This window comes from Salmo trutta, chromosome 8 (assembly GCF_901001165.1).
Source record: "Salmo trutta chromosome 8, fSalTru1.1, whole genome shotgun sequence".
Taxonomy (NCBI): domain Eukaryota; kingdom Metazoa; phylum Chordata; class Actinopteri; order Salmoniformes; family Salmonidae; genus Salmo; species Salmo trutta.
In genome coordinates this window covers 1,771,589-1,797,835 of record NC_042964.1, presented here as the reverse complement: position 1 = coordinate 1,797,835, position 26,247 = coordinate 1,771,589, and the positions used below count along the sequence as shown (strand labels likewise).

Sequence of the window (26,247 nt, the reverse complement as noted above, 5' to 3'; positions counted from 1 at the left end):
GGCTCTACACCCCCCCTTGTGTATACCAGCTGGGCTCTACACCCCCCCTTTGTGTATACCAGCTGGGCTCTACAACCACCCCCCCCCTGTGTATACCAGCTGGGGTCTACATCCCCCCCCTGTGTATACCAGCTGGGCTCTACACCCCCCCCTTGTGTATACCTGCTGGGCTCTACACCCCCCTGTGTATACCAGCTGGGCTCTACACCCCCCCTTGGCTGTATACCTGCTGGGCCTCTCTACACCCCCCCTGTGTATACCAGCTGGGCTCTACACCCCCCCTTATGTATCCAGCTGGGCTCTACACCCCCCTGGTATACCAGCTGGGCTCTACACCCCCCTGTGTTATACCAGCTCGGGCTCTACACCACCCCCCCTTGTGTATACCAGCTGGGCTCTACACCCCTCCTTGGTATACCAGCTGGGCTCTACACACCCCCCCTTGTGTATACCAGCTGGGCTCTACACCCCCCTTGTGTATACCAGCTGGGCTCTACACCCCCCTTTGTGTATACCAGCTGGGCTCTACACCCCCCTTGTGTATACCAGCTGGGCTCTACCCTACACCCCCCTTGTGAAGCCGATTAATGTCCTTCATTTTAAGAACTTATTTGGCCACTTTAGTTGTGATACAAACCTTATTAAACATATAGGACTATGGACTACTAACCTTATTAAACATATAGGACTATGGGCTACTAACCTTATTAAACATATAGGACTATGGGCTACTAACCTTATTAAAACATATAGGACTATGGGCTACTAACCTTATTAAAACAATAGGACTATGGCGTACTAACCTTATATTAAAAACATATAGGACTATGGGCTACTAACCTTATTAAACATATAGGACTATGGCTACTAAACTTATTAAACATATAGGACTATGGGATACTAACCTTATTAAAACATATAGGACTATGGGCTACTAACCTTATTAAACATATAGGACTATGGACTACTAACCTTATTAAACATATAGGACTATGGACTACTAACCTTATTAAAACATATAGGACTATGGGCTACTAACCTTATTAAACATATAGGACTATGGACTACTAACATTAAAACATATAGGACTATGGGCTACTAACCTTATTAAACATATAGGACTATGGGCTACTAACCTTATTAAAACATATAGGACTATGGGCTACTAACCTTATTAAACATATAGGACTATGGACTACTAACCTTATTAAACATATAGGACTATGGACTACTAACCTTATTAAACATATAGGACTATGGGCTACTAACCTTATTAAACATATAGGACTATGGACTACTAACCTTATTAAACATATAGGACTATGGACTACTAACCTTATTAAACATATAGGACTATGGGCTACTAACCTTATTAAACATATAGGACTATGGGCTACTAACCTTATTAAACATATAGGACTATGAGCTGGGCTACATGAGGTGTGCGATTGCGATTAGAAAAAGTCGCAAAAAAAAACAAAAATCATCATCATGGGTGACAATATTGATTGGTGATGGGTGACAATATTAGCCTATACTCGATTTAAATCTTGTCCTTATATATTCTAAATAATATTACCTGTGACATTTGTTTTGTTTTATAATGAACCATTATCATGCACCTGTATCGAAACAGGGGCAGCGGGAACAAAAAAAAAACATGTCATCGGGGCACTTAAATAGCGAATGTAGGAAGCTTTTCCCCATGGTTCATTTCCAGCCAGGTAGATAATACTCCTGTTGTAAAGATAAGCAATGTGCTTTAATATTAGGAAAGTTGAGAAATAAATATAGTAGGCCTAGCCTATAGAAAGCCGATGGGACCCTCCTCTTTTTAGTAGAGGCCATCAACAATGTTTTCTCCCACAATTGCACAGCCTATTGAAATGTTGAGCAACAGGAGCTCATGGGCTCTCGTGAAGTGTTCGATTCGATTTTTGATCACATTTGCATTGACGTCAGAGTGATTTAGAGGGACAATAGAGTGCTGAGTACCAGGCAGTTAGCTAGTTTGGTAGGCTACTAACGACCAGCAGCAGCATTACAGCTTGGAGAAGCTGAGTTACCGTGATTAAAACGGTCACGTTGACTTGTGACCGGCGGTTTGGCGGTAATACGGTCACCATAACAGCCCTGTGTGTGTGAGCGTGTATGAGAAAACCTTTTGAATACTTACACTCTTGGTCGTCCTCCAACTATGCCCATGAGTCCAGGAGCTAGGAGAGAGAGAGGGAGCACACACACACACACACACACACACACACACACACACACACACACACACACACACACACACACGGTTTAGTTAGTGGTTGTTATTCTGAGGAAACAGAAAACAGGTACAGACAGACAGACAGACAGACAGACAGACAGACAGACAGACAGACAGACAGAAACAGAGACAGACAGAGACAGACAGAAACAGAGACAGACAGAAACAGAGACAGACAGAGGGTTTAGCTGGTGGTTGTGATTATGAAGAAACCAGGTACACACACACACACACGCACACGCACACGCACACGCACACACACACACGCACACACGGTTTAGCTGGTGGTTGTGATTATGAGGAAACCAGGTCAGTCCATGTACAGACAGTGGATCAGTCCCAAGTGCACTACTTTTGACCAGGGGCCCAGTAGCAAAGCCCCACAGGACTCTGGTTAATAGTGGTGCACTATATAGGGGATAGGGAGCTATTTGGGATGCATCCAGTTAGCCATATGCTATTACTGTAACTCTGCGTCAACATAACACTTGTTCCCGCATTCACTGACTCATACAGAGTTCAACTAAGGAACAGAGAGAGAGACAGACAGACAGAGAGACAGACAAACAGAGACAGACAGAGTTTGTGTGTCCAGTGTGTGTACAGTGTTTACAGTGTGTGTGTGTGTGTGTGTGTGTGTGTGTGTGTGTGTGTGTGTGTGTACAGTGTTTACAGTGTGTACGCTCCTACCCATGCCCGTTCCTGCAGGTGCTATCTCCCGGGCGAAGAACTCCAGAGCTTTCTTCTGTTTATGACGCACAGCCATCCACACTACCACCTCTCTAGGGGTCTGGGAGGGAGGGAGAGAGGGGAGAGAGAGAGAGAGAGAGAGAGAGAGAGAGAGAGAGAGAGAGAGAGAGAGGGAGAGAGAGAGAGAGAGAGGGTGAAGGAGAGAGAGAGAGAGAGAGAGAGAGGGTGAAAGGGGAGAGAGAGAGAGAGAGAGGGGTGAAGGGGAGAGAGAGAGAAGGAGAGAGAGAGAGAGAGAGAGAGAGGAGAGAGAGAGAGAGAGAGAGTAGAGAGAGAGAGAAGGAGAGAGAGAGAGAGAAAGAGAGAGGGAGCGAGAAAGCGAGAGAGAGCGAGAGAGAGAGAGCGAGAGAGAGCGAGCGAGAGAGAGCGAGAGAGAGCGAGGAGGTGAAGGAGAGAGAGAGAGAGAGAGAGTTTAGAAATGCCGTATGAATCCATTGCCAGCAGAGCCCTTGGTGGGTAAACAGGCATGAAACAGGTTGACCTCTGACCCAGACAGTCATACACCCTGTTGGGGTGGGTCCCAAATGACACCCTATTACATGGGGTAGCAGTACCAAGCGGATGTGCAGGGGTACAAGGTAATTGGGGTGGATATGTCCATATAGGTAAGGATAAAATGACTAGGCAACAGGATAGATAATGAATAGTAGCAGCCGGGTATGTGATCAAATCCCCAAAAATGTATAAAGCCCTTCTTACATCAGCTGATATCTCAAAGTGCTGTACAGAAACCCAGCCTAAACCCCCAAACAGAAAGCAATGCAGGTGTAGAAGTACGGTGGCTAGGAAAAACTCCCTAGAAAGGCCAAAACCTAGGAAGAAACCTAGAGAGGAACCAGGCTATGAGGGGGAAAAACTCCCTAGAAAGGCAGGAACCTAGGAAGAAACCTAGAGAGGAACCAGGCTCTGAGGGGGGAAACTCCCTAGAAAGGCCAGAACCTAGGAAGAAACCTAGAGAGGAACCAGGCTATGAGGGGGGAAAAACTCCCTAGAAAAGGCCAGAATCTAGGAAGAAACCTAGAGAGGAACCAGGCTATGAGGGGCGACCAGTCCTCTTCTGGCTGTGCCGGGTGGAGATGTGACGAGTCAAAAGAGTTAATGGAAAAAGGGTGAATGCAGATCGTTAAATAGTTAACCAATCGCTACCCGGACTGACTCTTTAGCAGTCTTACGGGTTTCTCAAGTCTGATGACAGTTGTCCAGACAGGGAATATTCTCTCCACGAACGCTTGGGACGCCGGGGCAGAAACCAGACGCCGGGGCAGAAACCAAACGCCGGGGCAGAAACCAGACGGCGGGAAAGAAACCAGACGGCGGGAAAGAAACCAGACGCCGGGGCAGAAACCAGACCCAGTGCCACAGCCCTCAGGTTTGGATAAACAGCCGCCATCCTTACCTGTAAGACCTGGAGAGGTGACTCTGTAAATATTCTCTCCTTGATACCCTCTTCCAGGTATTTTCTACAGCTCATCCCTGCCAGGATGACCCTCCAGCTGGACTGTGACCTCAGGCACAATCTTCAATGTGAGGAAGCTGTATTTCTGAAGGACTACGGTCGAGATGCTTGCTGGATTCATCGTGCTGACATATTCCTGGGGAGGGGGGGGGGGGGGGTCCTGCTGCTCCACGGCTGTTCTCTCCGAGTTGTACAAAAAGAGACTCTGCTTCCCTCATCAGCGGCTCCGTCTCTGTTGGAGCGAAGTGGAAGAGACACACTTGTGTCCATCAGGAAAGTTGCTGCAGGGGTTCTGGATCGGATTAAAGTCTGGCTTCCAGAGGATTCAGTATGCATGAGAAGCTCTCACACAGTGACTTCAGGAGGACCTGTGCCAAAACGGTTTTGCAACAGTAGTTGACTGAAAGTGTGCCTCCGAGGTAGAGAAAGCACGGCAACACATCAGACAGCAAACCGGCTGACAGTTTGAAGTTGGTCGGTGTGGTATGCGAATGGCTACAGCAATTTAACAAGCTGTTCTAGCTTGATCCAGTCACGGTCCGTGTTCACCCTCAGATTCGTTCCCTGTTGGCTAGTGATGGCTAGTGATAGCTGGCGATAGCTGGCGATAGCTAGTGGATAGCTGGTGGATAGCTGGTGGATAGCTGGTGGATAGCTAGTGGATAGCTGGTGATAGCTAGTGATAGCGGGTGATAGCGGGTGATAGCTGGCGATAGCTAGTGGATAGCTAGTGGATAGCTGGTGGATAGCTGGTGGATAGCTGGTGGATAGCTGGTGATAGCGGGTGATAGCGGGTGATAGCGGGTGATAGCTGGTGATAGCTGGTGATAGCTAGTGATAGCTAGTGATAGCTGGCGATAGCTAGCGATAGCTGGCGATAGCTAGTGGATAGCTGGTGGATAGCTGGTCTATAGCTGGTGGATAGCTGGTGATAGCTGGTGATAGCTAGTGGATAGCTGGTGATAGCGGGTGATAGCTGGTGATAGCTGGTGATAGCGGGTGATAGCGGGTGATAGCTAGCGATAGCTGGTGATAGCTAGTGGATAGCGGGTGATAGCGGGTGATAGCGGGTGATAGCGGGTGATAGCTGGTGGATAGCTGGTGATAGCTGGTGATAGCTAGTGGATAGCTGGTGATAGCTAGTGGATAGCTAGTGGATAGCTAGTGGATAGCTAGTGGATAGCTGGTGATAGCGGCGGCATCTACTGGTAGCATTTACCCGGCAGATTGAGAAGCTCGAAAATCCCATTAGAAAAAAATTGCTTGAAAACCGCATTCGATTTTTTGCTCAAAGATAATAAGAAAAAAAACTAAACAGTACAAAAAAAATAAAAAATGCATGAAATGAAATGTATGTATTCACTACTGTAAGTCGCTCTGGATAAGAGTGTCTGCTAAATGACAAAAAAAAAAAAAAATATGTATTTTATTTTCATTTTTCAGTCAAATATAAACATTTCAACATAGTTTTATTTTTTCAAATGTTTTTATTTTTTAATTTTGTAAGTGTGGACCATGATAATTCCTTAGTGATTTGAACACCGAAGGAACTTGAAGCTCTCAACCCGCTCCACTACAGACCCAGCCTGTCCTCCTTTTCCTGTAGTCCACGATCAGCTCCTTTGTCTTGCTCACGTTGAGGGAGAGGTTGTTGTCCTGGCACCGCACCGCCAGGTCTCTAACCTCCTTCCTATCGGCCGTCTCATCGTTGTCAGTGATCAGCCCAACCACCGCCCGTGTCATCGACAAACTTAATGGCGGTGTTGGAGTTGTGTGCGACCACGCTGTCGTGGGTGAACAGGAAGTACAGGAGGGGACTAAGCAAGCAGCCCGTATTACATTTACATTTTAGTCATTTAGCAGACGCTCTTATCCAGAGCGACTTACAGTAGTGAATGCATACATTTCATACAATTTTTTATTTTTTCCTGTACTGGCCCCCCGTGGGAATCGAACCCACAACCCTGGCGTTGCAAACACCATGCTCTACCAACTGAGCCACAGGGAAGCTGTCATCCTTGAGGGTGAGTGTAGCGGATGTGTTGCTGCCTATTCTCACCACCTGGGGGTGGCTCATTAGTAGCACACAAACCTATTCAACACACACACACACACGTAGCGTACCGTGTTATTGCTGTGTGGTCCGTAGGTATCTTCTGCCCCCAATACCTGAATGTTGACTGAGGTGAAGTCCTCCAGGCCCAACTGCTTGAACATCCGACGTGTCCTGATAACACACACACACACACACACACACACACACACACACCCTAAAACAACCGTGTCTTTCAGTGGTGGCCCATCCATTAGGGCGTTAGAGGCGTCGTCTCATATATATATATATATATATATATATATATATATATTAGAGCGTTAGAGGCGTTGTCTCTAATATATATATATATATAAATAAATAAACACTCAGCAAAAAAAGGAAACGTCCTCTCACTGTCAACTGCGTTTACTTTCCGCAAACTTAACACGTGTAAATATTTGTATGAAAATAACAAGATTCAACAACTGAGACCTAAACTGAACAAGTTCCACAGACATGTGACTAACAGAAATGGAATAATGTCTCCCTGAACAAAGGGGGGGTCAAAATCAAAAGTAACAGTCAGTATCTGGTGTGGCCACCAGCTGCATTAATTACTGCAGTGCATCTCCGCCTCATTGCATTGCCGTTATACAGAGCATGTGAGCGGAGTAGAGCGGATGGAAATCCTGATGGAGCTGTGTACTCCACGTCCTTTCCAACTGCTGTGCTAAAAAAATAAAAATAAAAAAATAAGAAATTACAAATGATATATGTTACTTAATAAAAGGACTGAAGGCTATGTTAAGGCTACCAAGCATAGGTCAGATCAGATCAATTAGCACTGAGCTGTGAGAGGTGTCAAAGCCCTTGAGCCCCAACAATGGCAGGAGAGACTCACAACCTCCTCCCAAATGCAGAGGCCTTCGAAGCCCCCCTCCATCTGTGCAGAGGTCATTACAATACAGTACCCCCTGGATTCATCTATATTTTGAACTGATATGCAGCCAGAACACTTCAATTGTAAATGACCTCAATAAGAAACAAACAAACAAACAAGATGTCCTCCTCGTAATATCCCAAATACAACAATTACAGGACAACTTTGTTTGGACGTCGTAAAGGACCATTCGATGAAAGTGAAGAGATATAGCTAGCTAACGACCTCCTTTTCCACGTGAAGAAAAAAAAGACATAAATAAATAGGTGGACAGACACTTGCTAGCTGCTGTGGGACAGACTGTTTTGTTCCCACACTCGGGACTCCGACTCTCTATTGGTTACACAGACTCTTGGCCTCCCATCCTATTCTAACCAGCTCTCGTCGGCTTTTTTGTTGTTGATGTACAATATGATCTTGTTGTCATCTAATGCACATTCAAATGTCATATATCAGCACTGCTGAGCTCTCCCTGTCCTCTGCCGTGCCATGATTGTATTACTACTGATGATATCTGGAAATTTGCTAGCCCCAATTCTGACTGGTGCTCTGATATCTGCTTCACTGCGTAAAAGCCTGGGTTTTCTGCACTTCAACACTAGAAACTTATAACCTAAAATGGATCAATTGAAAGTGTGGATTCACAGCTCCAATCCAAGAAGTGTTGGTCATTACTGAGATGTGGTTAAGGAAGAGTGTTTTGAATACGGATGTTAACCTTTCTGGTTTTTACCTTTTTCGGCAAGACAGATCTTCCAAAGGTGGTGGAGTTGCAATCTTTACCAAGGATCACCTTCAGTCCTCGGTTGTCTCCACCAAGTCTGTCCTCAAACAATTTGATTTGCTGGTTTTAAGCATTAAACTTTCAAATAGTTCTTCCTTGACTGTTGCTGGGTGCTATCGTCCTCCATCAGCACCGGCCTGTACCCTACCTGTACCCTACCTGCCCCCTCCCTCTACCCTACCTGCCCCCTACCTGTACCCTACCTGCCCCCTACCTGTACCCTACCTGCCCCCTACCTGTACCCTACCTGCCCTAAGCTCTCTCTTGGCCCCTTACACCGAGTCTGAATTTGTCCTGCTAGGTGACCTAAAATGGGACATGCTTAAACCACCTGACCAGGTCCTAAAGCAATGGGACTCCCTAAATCTTTCTCCGATTATTACCAATCCCACAAGGTATGACTCCAAACCCCCAGAAAAGGCTACTCTCCTCGATGTTACCCTCACAAATAATCCTGATAGGTATCAGTCTGGTGTTTTCTGTAATGACCTTAGTGATCACTGTTTTACAGCCTGTGTTCTTACTGGCTGCTCAGTGAAACGACCTGTCCTGATTTGTCATAGAGACATGCTAAAACACTTTAACGAGCAAGCCTTCCTTCATGAACTGGCCTCTGTAAACTGGTATAGAATCAGCTTGATCCCCCCCTCTGTCGAAGACGCTTGGACCTTCTTTTTTGATATTTTTCAGTGGTATTGTTAACAAACAACATAAACAAAATAAGAATTAAAAGCAGGTTTAGCCCGTGGTTCAACTGTAAGTTGGCAGAGGTACTCCACCTCAAGAATTTCATTTGGCGAAAGGCTCGGCACACGCTCTCGTTCAGGCAAATGAGAAATAAGTGCACTCAGGCTATCCGGAAGGCCAAAGTTAGAGAACTGCTCCTTAAAGTAACTCTCTCTCTGTGGGTCTAATCAAAATAAGTTCTGGAAAACTATTAAAGACCTGGAACCTAAACCATCCTCCTCACAACTTCTTTAACCTCTTTCCTGTCTGGGGAGGTTCCCAGCCACGGTCCGTCCTTTCGATTTTGCCCTGTTTACCAAATCAAAATGTTATTTGTCACATGCGCCGAATACAACAGCTGTAGACCTAATGCTTACAAGCCCTTAAAACAACAATGCAGTGTTAAGAAAATAACTAAAAAAAACACAAGAGAAGAATAACAAATGATTAAAGTGCAGCAGTTAATAACAATAGCGTGGCTATATACAGGGTATTACTGTACAGAGTCAATGTGGAGGCTATATACAGGGTATTACTGTACAGAGTCAATGTGGAGGCTATATACAGGGTATTACTGTACAGAGTCAATGTGGAGGCTATATACAGGGGGTACCGGTACAGAGTCAATGTGGAGGCTATATACAGGGGGTACCGGTACAGAGTCAATGTGGAGGCTATATACAGGGGGTACCGGTACAGAGTCAATGTGGAGGCTATATACAGGGGGTACCGGAACAGAGTCAATGTGGAGGCTATATACAGGGTGTACCGGTACAGAGTCAATGTGGAGGCTATATACAGGTACCAGTACAGAGTCAATGTGGAGGCTATATACAGGGTATTACTGTACAGAGTCAATGTGGAGGCTATATACAGGGTGTACCGGTACAGAGTCAATGTGGACGCTATATACAGGGGGGTACCAGTACAGAGTCAATGTGGAGGCTATATACAGGGGGTACCGGTACAGAGTCAATGTGGAGGCTATATACAGGTACCAGTACAGAGTCAATGTGGAGGCTATATACAGGTACCAGTACAGAGTCAATGTGGAGGCTATATACAGGTACCAGTACAGAGTCAATGTGGAGGCTATATACAGGTACCAGTACAGAGTCAATGTGGAGGCTATATACAGGTACCAGTACAGAGTCAATGTGGAGGCTATATACAGGGGGTACCAGTACAGAGTCAATGTGGAGGCTATATACAGGGGGTACCGGTACAGAGTCAATGTGGAGGCTATATACAGGGGGTACCGGTACAGAGTCAATGTGGAGGCTATATACAGGGGGTACCGGTACAGAGTCAATGTGGAGGCTATATACAGGGGGGTACCGGTACAGAGTCAATGTGGAGGCTATATACAGGGGGTACCGGTACAGAGTCAATGTGGAGGCTATATACAGGGTATTACTGTACAGAGTCAATGTGGAGGCTATATACAGGGGGTACCGGTACAGAGTCAATGTGGAGGCTATATACAGGGTATTACTGTACAGAGTCAATGTGGAGGCTATATACAGGGGGTACCGGTACAGAGTCAATGTGGAGGCTATATACAGGGGGTACCGGTACAGAGTCAATGTGGAGGCTATATACAGGGGGTACCGGTACAGAGTCAATGTGGAGGATATATACAGGGTATTACGGTACAGAGTCAATGTGGATACTATATACAGGGGGGTACCGGTACAGAGTCAATGTGCGGGGGCACCGGTGTCGAGGTAACTGAGGTAATATGTACATGTAGGTAGAGTTATTAAAGTGACTATGTATAGATAATAACAGAGGGTAGCAGCAGCTTGCTTAGAGGGGGGGGGGGCAATGCAAATAGTCTGGGTAGCCATTGATTAGCTGTTCAGGAGTCTTATTGCTTGGGGGTAGAAGCTGCTTAGAAGCCTCTTGGACCTAAACTTGGCTCTCCGGTACCCCTTGCCATGCGGTAGCAGAGAGAACAGTCCAGGGTGGCTGGAGTCTTTGACCATTTTTAAGGCCTTCCTCTGACACCGCCTGGTATAGAGGTCCTGGATGGCAGGAAGCTTGGCACCGGTGATGTACTGGGTCGTACGCACTACCCTCTGTAGTGCCTTGCGGTCGAAGCCTGAGCAGTTGCCATAACAGGCAGTGATGCAACCCGTCAGGATGCTCTCGATGGTGCAGCTGTAAAACCTTTTGAGGATCTGAGGACCCATGCCAAATCTTTTCATTGTCGTGCCCTCTTCACCAATGTCTTGGTGTGCTTGGACCATGTTAGTTTGTGGTGATGTGGACACCAAGGAACTTGTCTCATCGTTGTCGGTGATCAGGCCTACTACTTGTGTCATCGGCAAACTTAATGATGGTGTTGGAGGTGTGCCTGGCCGTATAGTCAACAGGTAGAACAGGAGGGGACTGAGCACGCACCTCTGAGAGGTCCCCATGTTGAGGATCAGTGAGGCGGATGCGTTGTTACCTACCCTTACCACCTTGGGGCGGCCCGTCAGGAAGTCCAGGATCCAGTTGTAGAAGGAGGTGTTTAGTCCCAGGGTCCTTAGCTTAGTGATGAGCTTTGAAGGCACTATGGTGTTGAACGCTGAGCTGTAGTCAATGAACAGCATTCTCACATAGGTGTTCCTTTTGTCCAGGTGGGAAAGGGCAGTGTGTAGTGGATTAGAGATTGCATCATCTGTGGATCTGTTGGTGCGGTATGTGAATTGGAGTGGGTCTAAGGTTTCTGGGATAATTGTGTTGATGTGAGCCATGACCAGCCTTCAAAGCATTTCATGGCTACAGACGTGAGTGCTACGGGTCGGTAGTCATTTAGGCAGGTTACCTTAGTGTTCTTGGGCACTATGGTGGTCTGTTTAAAACACGTTGGTATTACAGACTCGGACAGGGAGAGGTTGAAAATGTCAGTGAAGAAACTTGGTCAGCACATGCTTGGAGTACACGTCCTGGTAATCCATCTGGCCCTGCGGCTTTGTGAATGTTGACCTGTTTAAAGGTCTTACTCACATCGGCTGCAGAGAGCGTGATCACACAGTCGTCCAGAACAGCTGATGCTCTCATGCATGTTTCAGTGTTACTTGCCTCGAAGCCAGCATAGATGTTATTTAGTTTGTCTGGTAGACTTGTGTCACTGGGCAGCTCTCGGCTGTGCTTCCCTTTGTAGTCTGTAATAGTTTGCAAGCCCTGCCACATCCGACGAGCGTCTGAGCCGGTGTAGTACGATTCGAAAGCTAGTCAGTTTCCAAAAGTGTTGGGAAAAACGAATCAATAATCAACTGACTGGCTTTCTTGATGTCTATAGTATTCTCTCTGGGATGCAATCTGGTTTCTGCTCAGGTTAATGGACGCGTCAATGCATCCTTAAAAAGGTCCTAAATGACGTCACCATTACCCTTGATTATAAGCAACGTTGTGCTGCTATTTTTATTGCCTTGGCCAAAGCTTTCGATACGGTAGACCATTCCATTCTTGTGGGCCGGCCAAGGAGTATTGGTGTCTCTGAGGGCTCTTTGGCCTGGTTTGCTAACTACCTCTCTCAAAGAGTGCAGTGTATAAAATCCGAACATCTGCCATCTCAGCCACTGCCCGTCACCAAGGGAGTACCCCAAGGCTCGATCCTAGGCCCCACGCTCTTCTCAATTTACATCAACATAGCTCAGGCAGTAGGAAGCTCTCTCATCCATTTATATGCAGATGATAGTGTTATACTCAGCTGGCTCCTCCCCGGATTTTGTGTTATATGTTCTACAACAAAGCTTTCTTAGTGTCCAACAAGCTTTATCTGCCCTTAAACTTGTTCTGAACCTCTAAAACAAAGGTCATGTGGTTTGATTTGCCACCAATGCTCCTTATAGGACACATCACTGCACTCTATACTCCTCTGTAAACTGGTCATCTCTGTATACCCGTCGCAAACCCTCTTAGAGGCCTCTCATACCCACTGCAGCCCTCATCCTCCACATACAACACCCGTTCTGCCAGTCACATTCTGTTAAAGGTCCCCAAATCACACACATCCCTGGGTCGCTCCTCTTTCCAGTTCGCTGCAGCCGGCGACTGGAACGAGCTGCAACAAAACACTCAAACTGGACAGTTTTATCTCCATCTCTTCATTCAAAGACTCAATCATGGACACTCTTACTGACAGTTGTGGCTGCTTTGTGTGATGTATTGTTGTCTCTACCTTCTTGCCCTTTGTGCTGTTGTCTGTGCCCAATAATGTTTGTACCATGCTTTGTGCTGCTACCATGTTGTTGTCATGTGTTGCTGCCATGCTGTTGTTGTCTTAGGTCTCTCTTTATGTAGTGTTGTGTTGTCTCTCTTGTTGTGATGTGTGTTTTGTCCTACATTTGTATTTTTTATTTTGAATCCCAGCCCCCGTCCCCGCAGGAGGCCTTTTGCCAGGCCGTCGTTGTAAATAAGAATTTGTTCTTAACCGACTTGCCTAGTTAAATAAAGGATACATAAAAAATAAAGAAACGCTCATAATTTCAAATAGGCTAGATGTTGTCCTAAACAGCATATAAACACTCTAAATAGGTGTGGGGACAGACAGGGAGTCTAAGAAGGAACTAAATTAATGATTTAAGCTATATTATTTTTTATTATTTCAAGGCTTTAGCCTACAGATAATAAATGTGAAGCATTTGCGAGTGCAACACAATAAGTTGGTCAAAGAGCTCAGCATTTTAACATTTCATTGTATTAAATTTACATTTAAGTCATTTAGCAGACGCTCTTATCCAGAGCGACTTACAAATTGGTGCGTTCACCTTATGATATCCAGTGGAACAACCACTTTACAATAGTGCATCGAAATCTTTTAAGGGGGGGGTTAGAAGGATTATTTTATCCTATCCTAGGTATTCCTTAAAGAGGTGGGGTTTCAGGTGTCTCCGGAAGGTGGTGATTGACTCATTATGGTCTATAAATTGCACACACAGGCTGTGACTTACTTAGAATTAAATACACATTTAAAAAAAATATATTGCTTATTTAGAATTCCTTTTTTAGAATTCATCTTTAAGAATTCATTTTTTAGAATTCATTTTTTAGAATTCATTTTTAGGAACAGGAGTTCGGCCAGTCTGGGGCTTCAGGCTCATGTGATGGTGCCTGGAGAGCAGACCATCAGCAGAGAATATCCTGTCAGCACTTTCAGAGCCACTGGGGATGATCAACACCCTTCAGGATGCTCTTGACAGGCTGAGCAAGGATGCGTTTCTATAGGTAGTCCTAAAGGTTTTTAGGCAAAAATAACCCAATCAAAACGGAAAGCTCCTTGAACGTGGGAATATGCCAGGCTTATTTATTGGGCCAAAATCAATGATGTCCTATTGTATAAATAGAACAAAAATGAACGAAAATTTTAAGAAATCTGATTTTTAATTTATAAATACTTTGCTACAACGACACACTTAGCTAGCTACCCAGCTGGTTCCTTTCTGTTAGCATGTGCATGTAGTAAGTAAACCATCATGCTTTCAGGATACCTGTATAGGTTTGGATTGGATGCTAACGCTAACTGTTAGATGAAGCTATCCGCTAGCAGTGTGCTAATTAAGTGCCATAGGTTTGTACTGGATTGGATGCTAACGCTAACTGTTAGATGAAGCTATCCGCTAGCAGTGTGCTAATTAAGTGCCATAGGTTTGTACTGGATTGGATGCTAACGCTAACTGTTAGATGAAGCTATCCGCTAGCAGTGTGCTAATTAAGTGCCATAGGTTTGTATTGAATTGGATGCTAACGCTAACTGTTAGACGAAGCTATCCGCTAGCAGTGTGCTAATTAAGTGCCATAGGTTTGAATTGGATGCTAATGCTAACCGTTTGATGATGCTCTCTGCGGTTCGTCTGGCCTTCTCGGTGGCTCTGGGGCCCCCTACTGGACACACTGCTGTAGCCCTGTACCCATCCATGTAGGTGGCACACACCTAGGGAATAAAGAAATACATTTTGTTCATTGATTTAAAATGAGAATGAAGAGACTTGACTCATATAATATCAACAGGATTTCTGTGGCTCTGAACCCGGGTGTTGATTACTGGGACATTGTTTTAACTGCGTAGTGTTACCTTGTAATCATTGGATGGAGCAAAACCTCTGGCCCCGGTCACTTTGACCACCCCTCCCTCCACTCCTGAAGACAGACAGACAGAGACATCAGACACACAAACAGTCTCTCCTTTCCTCCCTCCATATTATCAATCCTAATTGCACCCACTATCTTCCTCCTCCATCTGTCAACAGTGAACCTCTGTCCATCTGTCAACAGTGAACCTCTGTCCATCTGTCAACAGTGAACCTCTGTCCATCTGTCAACAGTGAACCTCTGTCCATCTGTCAACAGTGAACCTCTGTCCATCTGTCAACAGTGAACCTCTGTCCATCTGTCAACAGTGAACCTCTGTCCATCTGTCAACAGTGAACCTCTGTCCATCTGTCAACAGTGAACCTCTGTCCATCTGTCAACAGTGAACCTCTGTCCATCTGTCAACAGTGAACCTCTGTCCATCTGTCAACAGTGAACTCTGTCCATCCGTTTAATGTTTGTTAGGATATTCCTCAGGAGGTTGAGCTAAGGACAATGAGCCAGTTCAGAAAGTGTTTCGTTTGGGTTCAAATAAGATTCAGTTGTGATTCATTCCAGATGTGACCGTTTAGGGTTTATTGTAGGGACACAGGGTTCACCCTCTAGTCCACGTTAGGGTTGTCCTCCACTGTAGCTTTCTACCTGATACCCCATCCTCAATGTGTGTGTGTGTGTGTATATGGTGTGTATGGTGTGTGTGTGTGTGTGTGAGAGAGAGAGAGAGAGAAAAAAAGGCCATTCTCTTTTCCCACTTGCACGAACTATGCAGATAAATACTTTGTTGAGGGGAAAATATACTTGATTGTGATGTATTGTTGTCTCATCTAGCTATATTAAGATGAATGCAATAACTGTAAGTTGCTCTGGATAAATTACTAAATGTAAAAAAGTGTGTGTGTGTGTGTGTGTGTGTGTGTGTGTGTGTGTGTGTGTGTGTGTGTGTGTGTGTACCTGCTACTTCAGTGATGTTGACGTTAGAGAAATCACAGGTGACGTCAGGAAGCAGGTATTTCTGCGGGTCACCGATCTCGTACACCAGTTGCTCGGCAACCGTTCCGAACGACACCAATCCGCCTGTTTTGGGTGGCTTGGACAAAACGAACGAGCCATCAGCTGAGCACTCCACCACTGGGAAACCCATGTTATCCCTGGGAGGGAGGGAGGGAGGGAGGGAGGGAGGGAGAGTGGGGGAAGAGAGAGAAAGAGGGAGAGAGAGTCAGTCAGTCGTAGTAGTAGTAGTAGTAGTAGTAGTAGTAGTAGTAGTAGTAGTATTGATAGTAGTAGTAGTAGTAGTAGTAGTAGTTGTATTGATAGTAGTAGTAGTAGTAGTAGTAGTAGTAGTAGTAGTAGTAGTAGTAGTAGTAGTAGTAGTAGTAGTAGTAGTAGTAGTAGTAGTAATGGTGATAGTAGAGGTAGTAGTATTGGTGGTAGTAGTAGTAGTAGTATTTGTAGTATTATTGGTAGTAGTAGTAGTAGTAGTAGTAATGGTGATAGTAGAGGTAGTAGTATTGGTGGTAGTAGTAGTAGTAGTAGTAGCAGCAGTAGTAGTAGCAGCAGTGGTAGTAGCAGCAGTGGTAATAGTAGTATTGGTAATAGCAGTAAAAGTAGTATTGGTAGTAGTAGTAGTAGTAGTATTGGTAATAGTAGTAGAAGTGGTGGTAGTAGTAGTATTGGTAATAGTAGTAGTAATAGTAATGTTGGTAGTAGTAGTAGTATTGGTAGTGGTAGAAGTAGTAATAGTAGTAGTATTCGTAGTAGTAGTAGTAGTATTGGTAATAGTAGTAGTATTGGTAATAGTAGTAGTAGTAGAACCGGTAATAGTAGTAGTAGTAATAGTAGTATTGGTAGTAGTAGTATTATTGGTAGTATTAGTAGTAGTAGATGTAGCAGTAGTAGTATTAGCAGCAGTAGTAGTAGTATTGTTTGTAGTAGTAATAGTAGTAGTAGTAGTAGTAGTAGTAGTAGTATTGGTAATAGTAGTATTGGTTGTAGTAGTATTGGTAATAGTAATAGTAGTATTGGTAGCAGTAGTAGTATTGGTAGTATTATCAGTGGTATTATTGGTAATACTAGTAGTAACAGTATTAGTAATAGTAGTATTGGTAGGAGTAGTAGTGGTAGTAGTAGTAATAGTAGTATTGGTAGTAGTAGTAATAGTAGAGGTAATAGTAGTATTGGTAGTAGTAGTAGTAGTAGTAGTAGTAGTAGTAGTAGTAGTATTGGTAGTAGTAGTAGTATTGGTAATAGTAGTAGTAGTAGTAGTAGTAGTATTGGAGGTAGCAGTAGTGATAGTAGTAGTAGTAGTAGTAGTAGTAGTAGTAGTAGTAGTAGTAATAGTAGTATTGGTAGTAGTAGTAATAGTAGTATTGGTAGTAGTAGTAATAGTAGTATTGGTAGTAGTAGTAATAGTAGAGGTAATAGTAGTATTGGTAGTAGTAGTAGTAGTAGTAGTAGTAGTAGTATTGGTAATAGTAGTAGTAGTCATATTGGTAATAGTAGTAGTAGTAGTAGTAGTAGTAGTAGTAGTATTGGTAGTAGTAGTAGTAATAGCAGTATTGGTAGCAGTAGTAATAGTAGTATTGGTAGCAGTAGTAGTAGTAGTAGTATTGGTGGTAGTAGTAGTAGTAGTATTTGTAGTATTATTGGTGGTAGTAGTAGTAGTAGTATTTGTAGTATTATTGGTAGTAGTAGTAGTAGTAGTAGTATTGGTAATAGTAGTATTGGTTGTAGTAGTAATAGTAGTATTGGTAGCAGTAGTAATAGTAGTATTGGTAATAGTAGTAGTATTGGTAATAGTAGCAGTATTGGTAGCAGTATTGGTAATAGTAGTAGTATTGGTGGTAATAGTAGTATTGGTTGTAATAGTAGTATTGGTTGTAATAGTAGTATTGGTTGTAATAGTAGTATTGGTAATAGTAGTAGTAGTATTGGTAATAGTAGTAGTAGTATTGGTAATAGTAGTAGTAGTATTGGTAATAGTAGTATTGGTTGTAGTAGTAATAGTAGTAGTATTGGTAATAGTAGTAGTATTGGTTGTAGTAGTAATAGTAGTATTGGTAGCAGTAGTATTGGTAATAGTAGTAGTATTGGTAGTAACAGTATAATATTCAACGGTAAGAGATAAAGACAGTGTATAATATTGTTCTCTCATAAGAGATAGTAGATTGAGCTAGCATTGGGACAGGAAATGGGACATAACTGTATAATTGTCTCACCAGTCGGGTACTGTGTGCCAGTCTGTGAATATGCCACCTGTTGCCTGGGCACCACACTCTATGAGATGGCCTGCAAGACTGAGAGAGGAAGAAAGGTTTACAGATCATTTAAACTACTGTTTTCTGGAATGGCTTATCCTCATAGTAACCTTCACTCTGCTCATGCCTCATAGAAACCTTCACTGTGCTCATGCCTTATAGTCACCTTCACTGTGCTCATGCCTTATAGTCACCTTCACTCTTCTCATGCCTTATAGTAACCTTCACTGTGCTCATGCCTCATAGTCACCTTCACTCTTCTCATGCCTTATAGTAACCTTCACTGTGCTCATGCCTCATAGTGACCTTCACTGTGCTCATTCCTCATAGTAACCTTCACTGTGCTCATGCCTCATAGTAACCTTCACTGTGCTCATGCCTCATAGTAACCTTCACTGTGCTCATGCCTCATAGTAACCTTCACTGTGCTCATGCCTTATAGTCACCTTCACTGTGCTCATGCCTTATAGTCACCTTCACTGTGCTCATGCAAGGAAACAAACAAAATATCAAAGTGTGTGTGTTTACCTCCCAGCTGCCAACAGGTCATAGTTGTTTTGCTTCCACCCAAACTGTCAGAAAGATAACACAATACAACCCATCACATCACAACACGCAAAAACTCTCCAAATAAATAAATAAAGATGTTTCAAATCAGTGTTCTCTCTTTCCCAAGGTCTGAGGAGTGTGTTTTGACTGTTACAAGAACAGATGTGGACACGAGAGGGATGAGTACACACACACACACACACACACACACACACACACACACACACACACACACACACAGTAACCTACAGAGTGCATAAGAGGTCCTAGGGCGACAGCACTGTCCACACATCTCCCTGTCACTACAATGTCAGCCCCCAGGTCTAGACACCGCTGGATGGGTACTGCACTGTGGAGAGAGGGGAAGAGGGGGTACACCGTGAGTACACAGTGGCAGAATACCTGACTATGACAGACTCAGTGAGCATAGCCTTGCTATTGAGAAAGGCCGCAGTAGGCAGACATGGCTCTCAAGAGAAGACAGGCTATGTGCAACACTGCCCACAAAATGAGGTGGACACTGAGCTGCACTTCCTAACCTCCTAACAAATGTAGGACCATATTAGAGACACATATTTCCCTCAGATTACACAGATCCACAAAGAATTAGAAAACAAACCCCATTTTGATAAACTCCCATATCTACTGGGTGAAATACCACAGTGCTCCATCACAGCAGCAAGATTTGTGACCTGTTGCCACAAGAAAAGGTCAACCAGTGAAGAACAAACACAATTGTAAATACAACCCATATTTATGTTTATTTATTTTCCCTTTTGTACTTTAATTATTTGTACATCGTTACAACACTGTATATAGACATAATATGACATTTGAAACGCCTCTATTCATTTCGAACTTGTGAGTGATGTTTACTGTTAATTGTTTTATTATCCATTTCAGTTGCTTTCCCATGCCAATAAAGCTCTTTGAATTACATTTAATTGAGAGAGAGAGAGAGAGAGAGGATATGAGAGAACAATTCAGAATTGTAAAGTGAGAGGGCACTGGAGAATAATCTCGTACCATGTACAAAAGCTGATTGTCCAACATTTTATTGTTCTATGCTGAAGTGGGGCGAGGGAGGGATAGAGGTAGAATGGGGGAGGGATAGAGGGAGAGGGGGAGGGAGGGATAGAGGGAGAGGGAGGAGGGAGGAAGGGATAGAGGGAGAGTGGGGAGGGAGGAAGTGATAGAGGGAGGGATAGAGGGATAGAGGGAGGGATAGAGGGACAGTGGGGAAAGGGAGGGATAGAGGGAGGGGGTAGGGAGGGATAGAGGGAGAGGGGGAGGGAGGGATAGGGGGAGGGATAGAGGGAAAGGGGGGGAGGGATAGAGGGATAGAGGGAGAGGGGGGTAGGGATAGAGGGAGTGATAGAGGGAGGGATAGAGGGAGGGGGAGGGATAGAGGGAGGGATAGAGGGAGAGGGAGGGATAGAGGGAGAGGGAGGGATAGAGGGAGAGGGAGGGATAGAGGGAGAGGGAGGGATAGAGGGAGAGAGGGAGAGGGGGAGAGAGAGGAGGGATAGAGGGAGGGAGAGAGAGAGAGGGAGAGGGAGGGATAGAGGGAGGGATAGAGGGAGAGGGAGGGATAGAGGGAGGGGGAGGGAGGGATAGAGGGAGAGGGAGGGATAGAGGGAGGGGGAGGGATAGAGGGAGGGGGAGATATAGAGGGAGGGGGAGATATAGAGGGAGGGAGGGATAGAGGGAGGGAGGGATAGAGGGAGGGGAGGGAGGGATAGAGGGAGAGTGTGGGGCAGTGGGAGGGATAGAGGGAGAGTGTGGGGCAGTGGGAGGGATAGAGGGAGAGGGGGAGGGAGGGATAGAGGGAGAGTGGGGAGGGAGGGAGGGATAGAGGGAGAGTGGGGAGGGAGGGAGTGATAGAGGGAGAGTGGGGAGGGAGGGAGAGAGGGAGAGTGGGGAGGGAGGGAGAGAGGGAGAGAGGGAGAGAGGGAGAGAGGGAGAGAGGGAGAGTGGGGAGGGAGGGATAGAGGGAGAGTGAGGGATAGAGGGAGAGTGAGGGAGAGGGGGAGGGAGAGGGGGGAGGGAGAGAGAGTGGGGCAGAAGGGAGTGTTTTATGCTAAAAACAAGCCAACAATCTCTTTTTCTATGATGAAAACAACCCAACATTACATTGTTCTAACAGTATATAATAGTTCAGTATTGTATTGTTCTAACAGTATATAATAGTTCAGTATTGTATTGTTCTAACAGTATATAATAGTTCAGTATTGTATTGTTCTAACAGTATATAATAGTTCAGTATTGTATTGTTCTAACAGTATATAATAGTTCAGTATTGTATTGTTCTAACAGTATTTAATAGTTCAGTATTGTTCTAACAGTAGATAATAGTTCAGTATTGTTCTAACAGTATATAATAGTTCAGTATTGTATTGTTCTAACAGTATATAATAGTTCAGTATTGTTCTAACAGTATATAATAGTACAGTATTGTTCTAACAGTATATAATAGTACAGTATTGTATTGTTCTAACAGTATATAATAGTTCAGTATTGTATTGTTCTAACAGTATATAATAGTTCAGTATTGTTCTAACAGTATATAATAGTTCAGTATTGTATTGTTCTAACAGTATATAATAGTTCAGTATTGTATTGTTCTAACAGTATATAATAGTTCAGTATTGTATTGTTCTAACAGTATATAATAGTTCAGTATTGTATTGTTCTAACAGTATATAATAGTTCAGTATTGTATTGTTCTAACAGTATATAATAGTTCAGTATTGTATTGTTCTAACAGTATATAATAGTTCAGTATTGTATTGTTCTAACAGTATATAATAGTTCAGTATTGTATTGTTCTAACAGTATATAATAGTTCAGTATTGTATTGTTCTAACAGTATATAATTGTTCAGTATTGTATTGTTCTAACAGTATATAATAGTTCAGTATTGTATTGTTCTAACAGTATATAATAGTTCAGTATTGTGTTTCTATTGTTCCCAGACTTACCCCAGGTAGGCATTCATACTGTGGACGGTTGTAGGCAGCTTTGACCTGCTCACCCCATCAGCCATTCTCACCTCAGACAGGCTGTCTTTCTGGAGGAGAGGAGAGGAGGGAAGAGGAGGGAGGAGGAGAGGAAAAGAAAGGAGGGAGGAGGTGAGGAAAGGAGAGAGGAGAGGAAAGGAGGGAGGAGGAGAGGAGAGGAAAGGAGGGAGGAGGTGAGGAAAGGAGAGAGGAGAGGAAAGGAGGGAGGAGGTGAGGAAAGGAGGTTAGGAGGAGAGAAAAGGTAGGAGGAGAGGAGCTGGCGATCGATGCTAATGGGGGTCACCTTGGGGTCATGATCGGGGCTGCACAAAATGATTGATATATTATAATAATTGATTATGCTTATGTTGTATTAATATAAGGGGAAGGGCTATAAGACCCCTCCCCCACTACATTTATAGGATCCTGGACAACAGATTAGGGTTAATATATATGCATTATAAGGTTTAATACTGGTCCACAGTTCTTTTCTAGTCTCTGCCTCTTATAGGAAACGGTCTGAGCAGATGTGTGAGTTATTGCAGTCAAAACAGGATGTCTGTGAGAAAGTGCCTCAAGGCGAAAAGAGATACATAGACACAGACACCTGCAGGGGACTATTATAGATAAGAAACAAGTCAGACATATCACTGTAAGCCACACGTTAATGGAAAATGACTGCTGAGCCCTTAGAAAACACTGGACTACTGTTTTCTCCTGCAAGTTTGTCTAACTGTATATGCATGGGCTTGGTCTCATGAGTAGAAGGTGTTGAGGTAGGCAGTTACATCACTAGGGGTTGACTGCAAGTATATTAAAGCAACTTTGACCTGTTTTATTTTGCAGAAGTTACTCTGAAACATACATGCTGAGTTTCTATTGTCAACTTCTGTCTGCAATTGCATTAATAAAGGTTTGATTGATTTACTTAAAACCTCTTAGGGATCCCTTAAAGCGCCAATCCCGTTAGCGGGATAGATTTGACAACATCCGGTGAAATTGCAGAGCTCCAAATTCAAACTACAGAAATATCAATATTCAACATTCACGAAAATATGTGTAATACATCAAAATAAAACTTAACTTCTTGTTAATCCAGCCGCTGTGTCGATTTCAAAAAGGCTTTACGGCAAAAGCAAACCATGCGATTATCTGAGGACAGCGCCCCGCATACAAACACATGAAAATAATTTTTCAACCAGGCAGGTGCAACACAAAAGTCAGAAATAACGATATAATAAATGCCTTACCTTTGAAGAGCTTCTTCTATTTGCAATCCCAGATGTCTCAGTGACACAATGGTCGTTTTGTTCGATAAATTCCTTCTTTATATCCCCAAAATGTCAATTTAATTTGTCAAATCAATAAGTTTGATTCAGAAATACACCGGTTCCAACTCGCCCCCAACATGACTACAAATTATCTAATAAGTTACCTGTAAACTTGGTCCAAACATTTCAAACAACGTTTTTAATCCAACCTCAGGTACACTAAAATGTAAATAATTGATCAAATTTAAGACGGGATAAACAGTTTCCAATACCAAAGAAAAACAACATGGAGCGTGTTCACGCGCACCGAAATACTAGAGACCTTCTGAGTGACACGTAGAAAGAATAGCACTACTTCTTCATTTCTCAAAAGAAAAACATCGAACAATTTCTAAAGACTGTTGACATCTAGTGGAAGCCATAGGAACTGCAATCTGGGCCCTAATAAAATCAGGTTTCCCATAGAAAAGTCTTGGAAAACACATTGACCTCAACAACAAAAAATGTCCCTGGATGGATTGTGCTCGGGGTTCCGCCTGCCAAATCAGTTCTGTAATACTCACAGACATTATTTTAACAGTTTTAGAAACGTTGGCCTCTTGATGCCACAATCCCGTTAGCAGGATCATTTTTGTTAGACATCAGAGCGCTGTATTCAAAACCACAAATCTAACAATTTCTACTTCTCAAACATAGGACTATCTTACACCGTTTTATAGATACACTTCTCCTGAATCAAACCACGTCCGATTTCAAAAAGGCTTTACAGCGAAAGCAAAACATTACATTAGGAGAGTACATCGACACAATAGGCACACCGCCATTTTCCGACCAACCACATGCATCACAAATAACCAAAACACAGCTAAATGAAGCCCTAACCTTTGACAATCTTCATCAGATGACACTCCTAGGACATCATGTTACACAATACATGCATTCTTTTGTTCGATAAAGTTTATATTTATATATAAAAACAGCATTTTACATCGGCGCGTGATGTTCAGAAAATATTTTCCCTCAAATGCTTCCGGTGAATGAGCGCTACAATTTACAAAATTACTATTCGAAAACATTGGTAAAATATAATATTGTCATTCAAAGAATTATAGATTAACATCTCGTGAATGCAACCGCATTGCCAGATTTAAAAATAACTTCACTGGGAAATCACACTTTGCAATAAATGAGGTGCTATGCTCAGAAAAAAAATAGGCAAGGCGATACTGGTTAGCGCCATCTTGGAGTCATCTAAAATCAAATATACTATTGTAAATATTCACTTACCTTTGATTATCTTCATCAGAAGGCACTTCCAGGAATCCCAGGTCCACAACAAATGTAGTTTTGTTCGAAAAAGTTAATAATTTATGTCCCAATAGCTCCTTCTTGTTAGCGCGTTCCGAAGGCAACTCAAAATGTACGAAGCGCGCGGGACTTGTCGTCACGAAAGTGCAAAAAAAATGTATTTACGTTCGTTCAAACATGTCAAACGTTGTATAGCATAAATCTTTAGGGCCTTTTTCAATCAGAACATCAATAATATTCAAGGCGGACGATTGCATTGTCTTACAAAACGTTTCGGAATGAGAGAGTACCCACGGGCATGCGCATCATAGTAGAAATGGACTTTCCCTTATGACAAACTTTCCAGGCCTCTCGTTCGGTCAGTGTTTACCGGAGAAGACTCAAACCACTTTGTAAAGACTGTTGACATCTAGTGGAAGCCGTAGGAAGTGAATCCTAAATGAATCCTAACTCACTGTGTGTTTCATAGGCAAAGGCTTGAAAGTGATTCCACACATCAGATTTCCACTTCCTGTTAGGATTGTCTCAGGGTTTTGATTGCCATACGAGTTCTGTTATACTTACAGACACCATTCAAACAGTTTTAGAAACGTTAGAGTGTTTTCTATCCAAATCTAATAATAATATGCATATCCTAGCTTCTGAGTTTGTGTAGGAGGCAGTTTAATATGGGCACGTATTTTTTTTCAAAATTCTCAATAGCGCCCCCTGGCCTTAAAGTGCGTCAAGAGGTTAGAGTGTTTTCTATCCAATACTACCATGCATATGCATGGTAGTATTGCCAGGTCGCAATTGTAAATGAGAACTTGTTCTCAACTTGCCTACCTGGTTAAATAAAGGTGAAATAAAATAAATAAATAAATAAATATGCATATCCTAGCTTCTGGGCCTGAGTAACAGGCAGTTTACTTTGGGCACGCTTTTCATCCGGAAGTGAAAATACTGCCCCCTATCCCGAAGAAGTTTTATAGAGAAGATATTGTCAGGCTGCTGATTTCAACAATAAGCCAATGATTGACAAGGAACCAGGAACCTACCCCGACAATGCAAAGCAATAGAGAATTGCATTGAAGGAAATGATGATGATGATGACAAAGAGCAGAGATGATCGTGTACTTCAGGAAACTGCAGAGGGAGCACCCCCCTATCCACATCGAAAGGGACAGCAGCGGAGAAGGTGGAAAGTTCCTCGGCATACACATCACGGACAAACTGAAATGGTCCGTCCACACAGACAGCGTGGTGAAGAAGGAGCAGTGCCTCTTCAACCTCAGAAGGCTGAAGAAATTTGGCACGTCACCTAAAACCCTCACAAACTTTTACAGATGCACAATTGAGAGCATCCTGTCGGGCTGTATCACCGCCTGGTACGGCAACTGCTCCGCCCTCAACCGCAAGGCTCTCCAGAGTGTGGTGTGGTCTGCCCAACGCATCACCGGGGGTAAACTACCTGCCCTCCAGGACACCTACACCACCCGATGTCACAGGAAGGCCAAAAAGATCATCAAGGACAACAACCACCCGAGCCACTGCCTGTTCACCCCGCTATCATCCAGAAGGCGAGGTCAGTACAGGTGCATCAAAGCTGGGACCGAGAGACTGAAAAACAGCTTCTATGTCAAGGCCATCAGACTATTAAACAGCCGTCACTAACTCAGAGAGGCTGCTGCCTACATTGAGACCCAATCACTGGCCACTTTAATAAATGGATCACTAGTCACTTTAAATAATGCCACTCTAATAATGTTTACATATCTTACATTACTCATCTCATATGTATTTACTGCATCTTATATCATCTTGCCTATGCCGCTCGGCCATC

At 43.6% G+C, this 26,247-nt stretch overlaps 1 protein-coding gene across 1 annotated transcript in view; it reads right to left on the bottom strand.

Moving 5' to 3' along the window:
- Nucleotides 1-26,247, bottom strand: part of LOC115198038 (uncharacterized) — a 54,561-nt gene that overhangs the window by 25,970 nt on the left and 2,344 nt on the right. Inside the window, exons 5-14 of the mRNA XM_029759703.1 lie at nt 21,829-21,917; nt 19,097-19,196; nt 18,827-18,870; nt 18,260-18,337; nt 15,996-16,192; nt 15,028-15,092; nt 14,780-14,886; nt 6,600-6,702; nt 2,963-3,062; nt 2,177-2,216 (exon numbers count right to left, since the gene is read on the bottom strand). Of these exons, the coding sequence (XP_029615563.1) occupies nt 2,177-2,216; nt 2,963-3,062; nt 6,600-6,702; nt 14,780-14,886; nt 15,028-15,092; nt 15,996-16,192; nt 18,260-18,337; nt 18,827-18,870; nt 19,097-19,196; nt 21,829-21,917 (923 nt within the window). The remainder of the gene's footprint in view (nt 1-2,176; nt 2,217-2,962; nt 3,063-6,599; nt 6,703-14,779; nt 14,887-15,027; nt 15,093-15,995; nt 16,193-18,259; nt 18,338-18,826; nt 18,871-19,096; nt 19,197-21,828; nt 21,918-26,247) is intronic.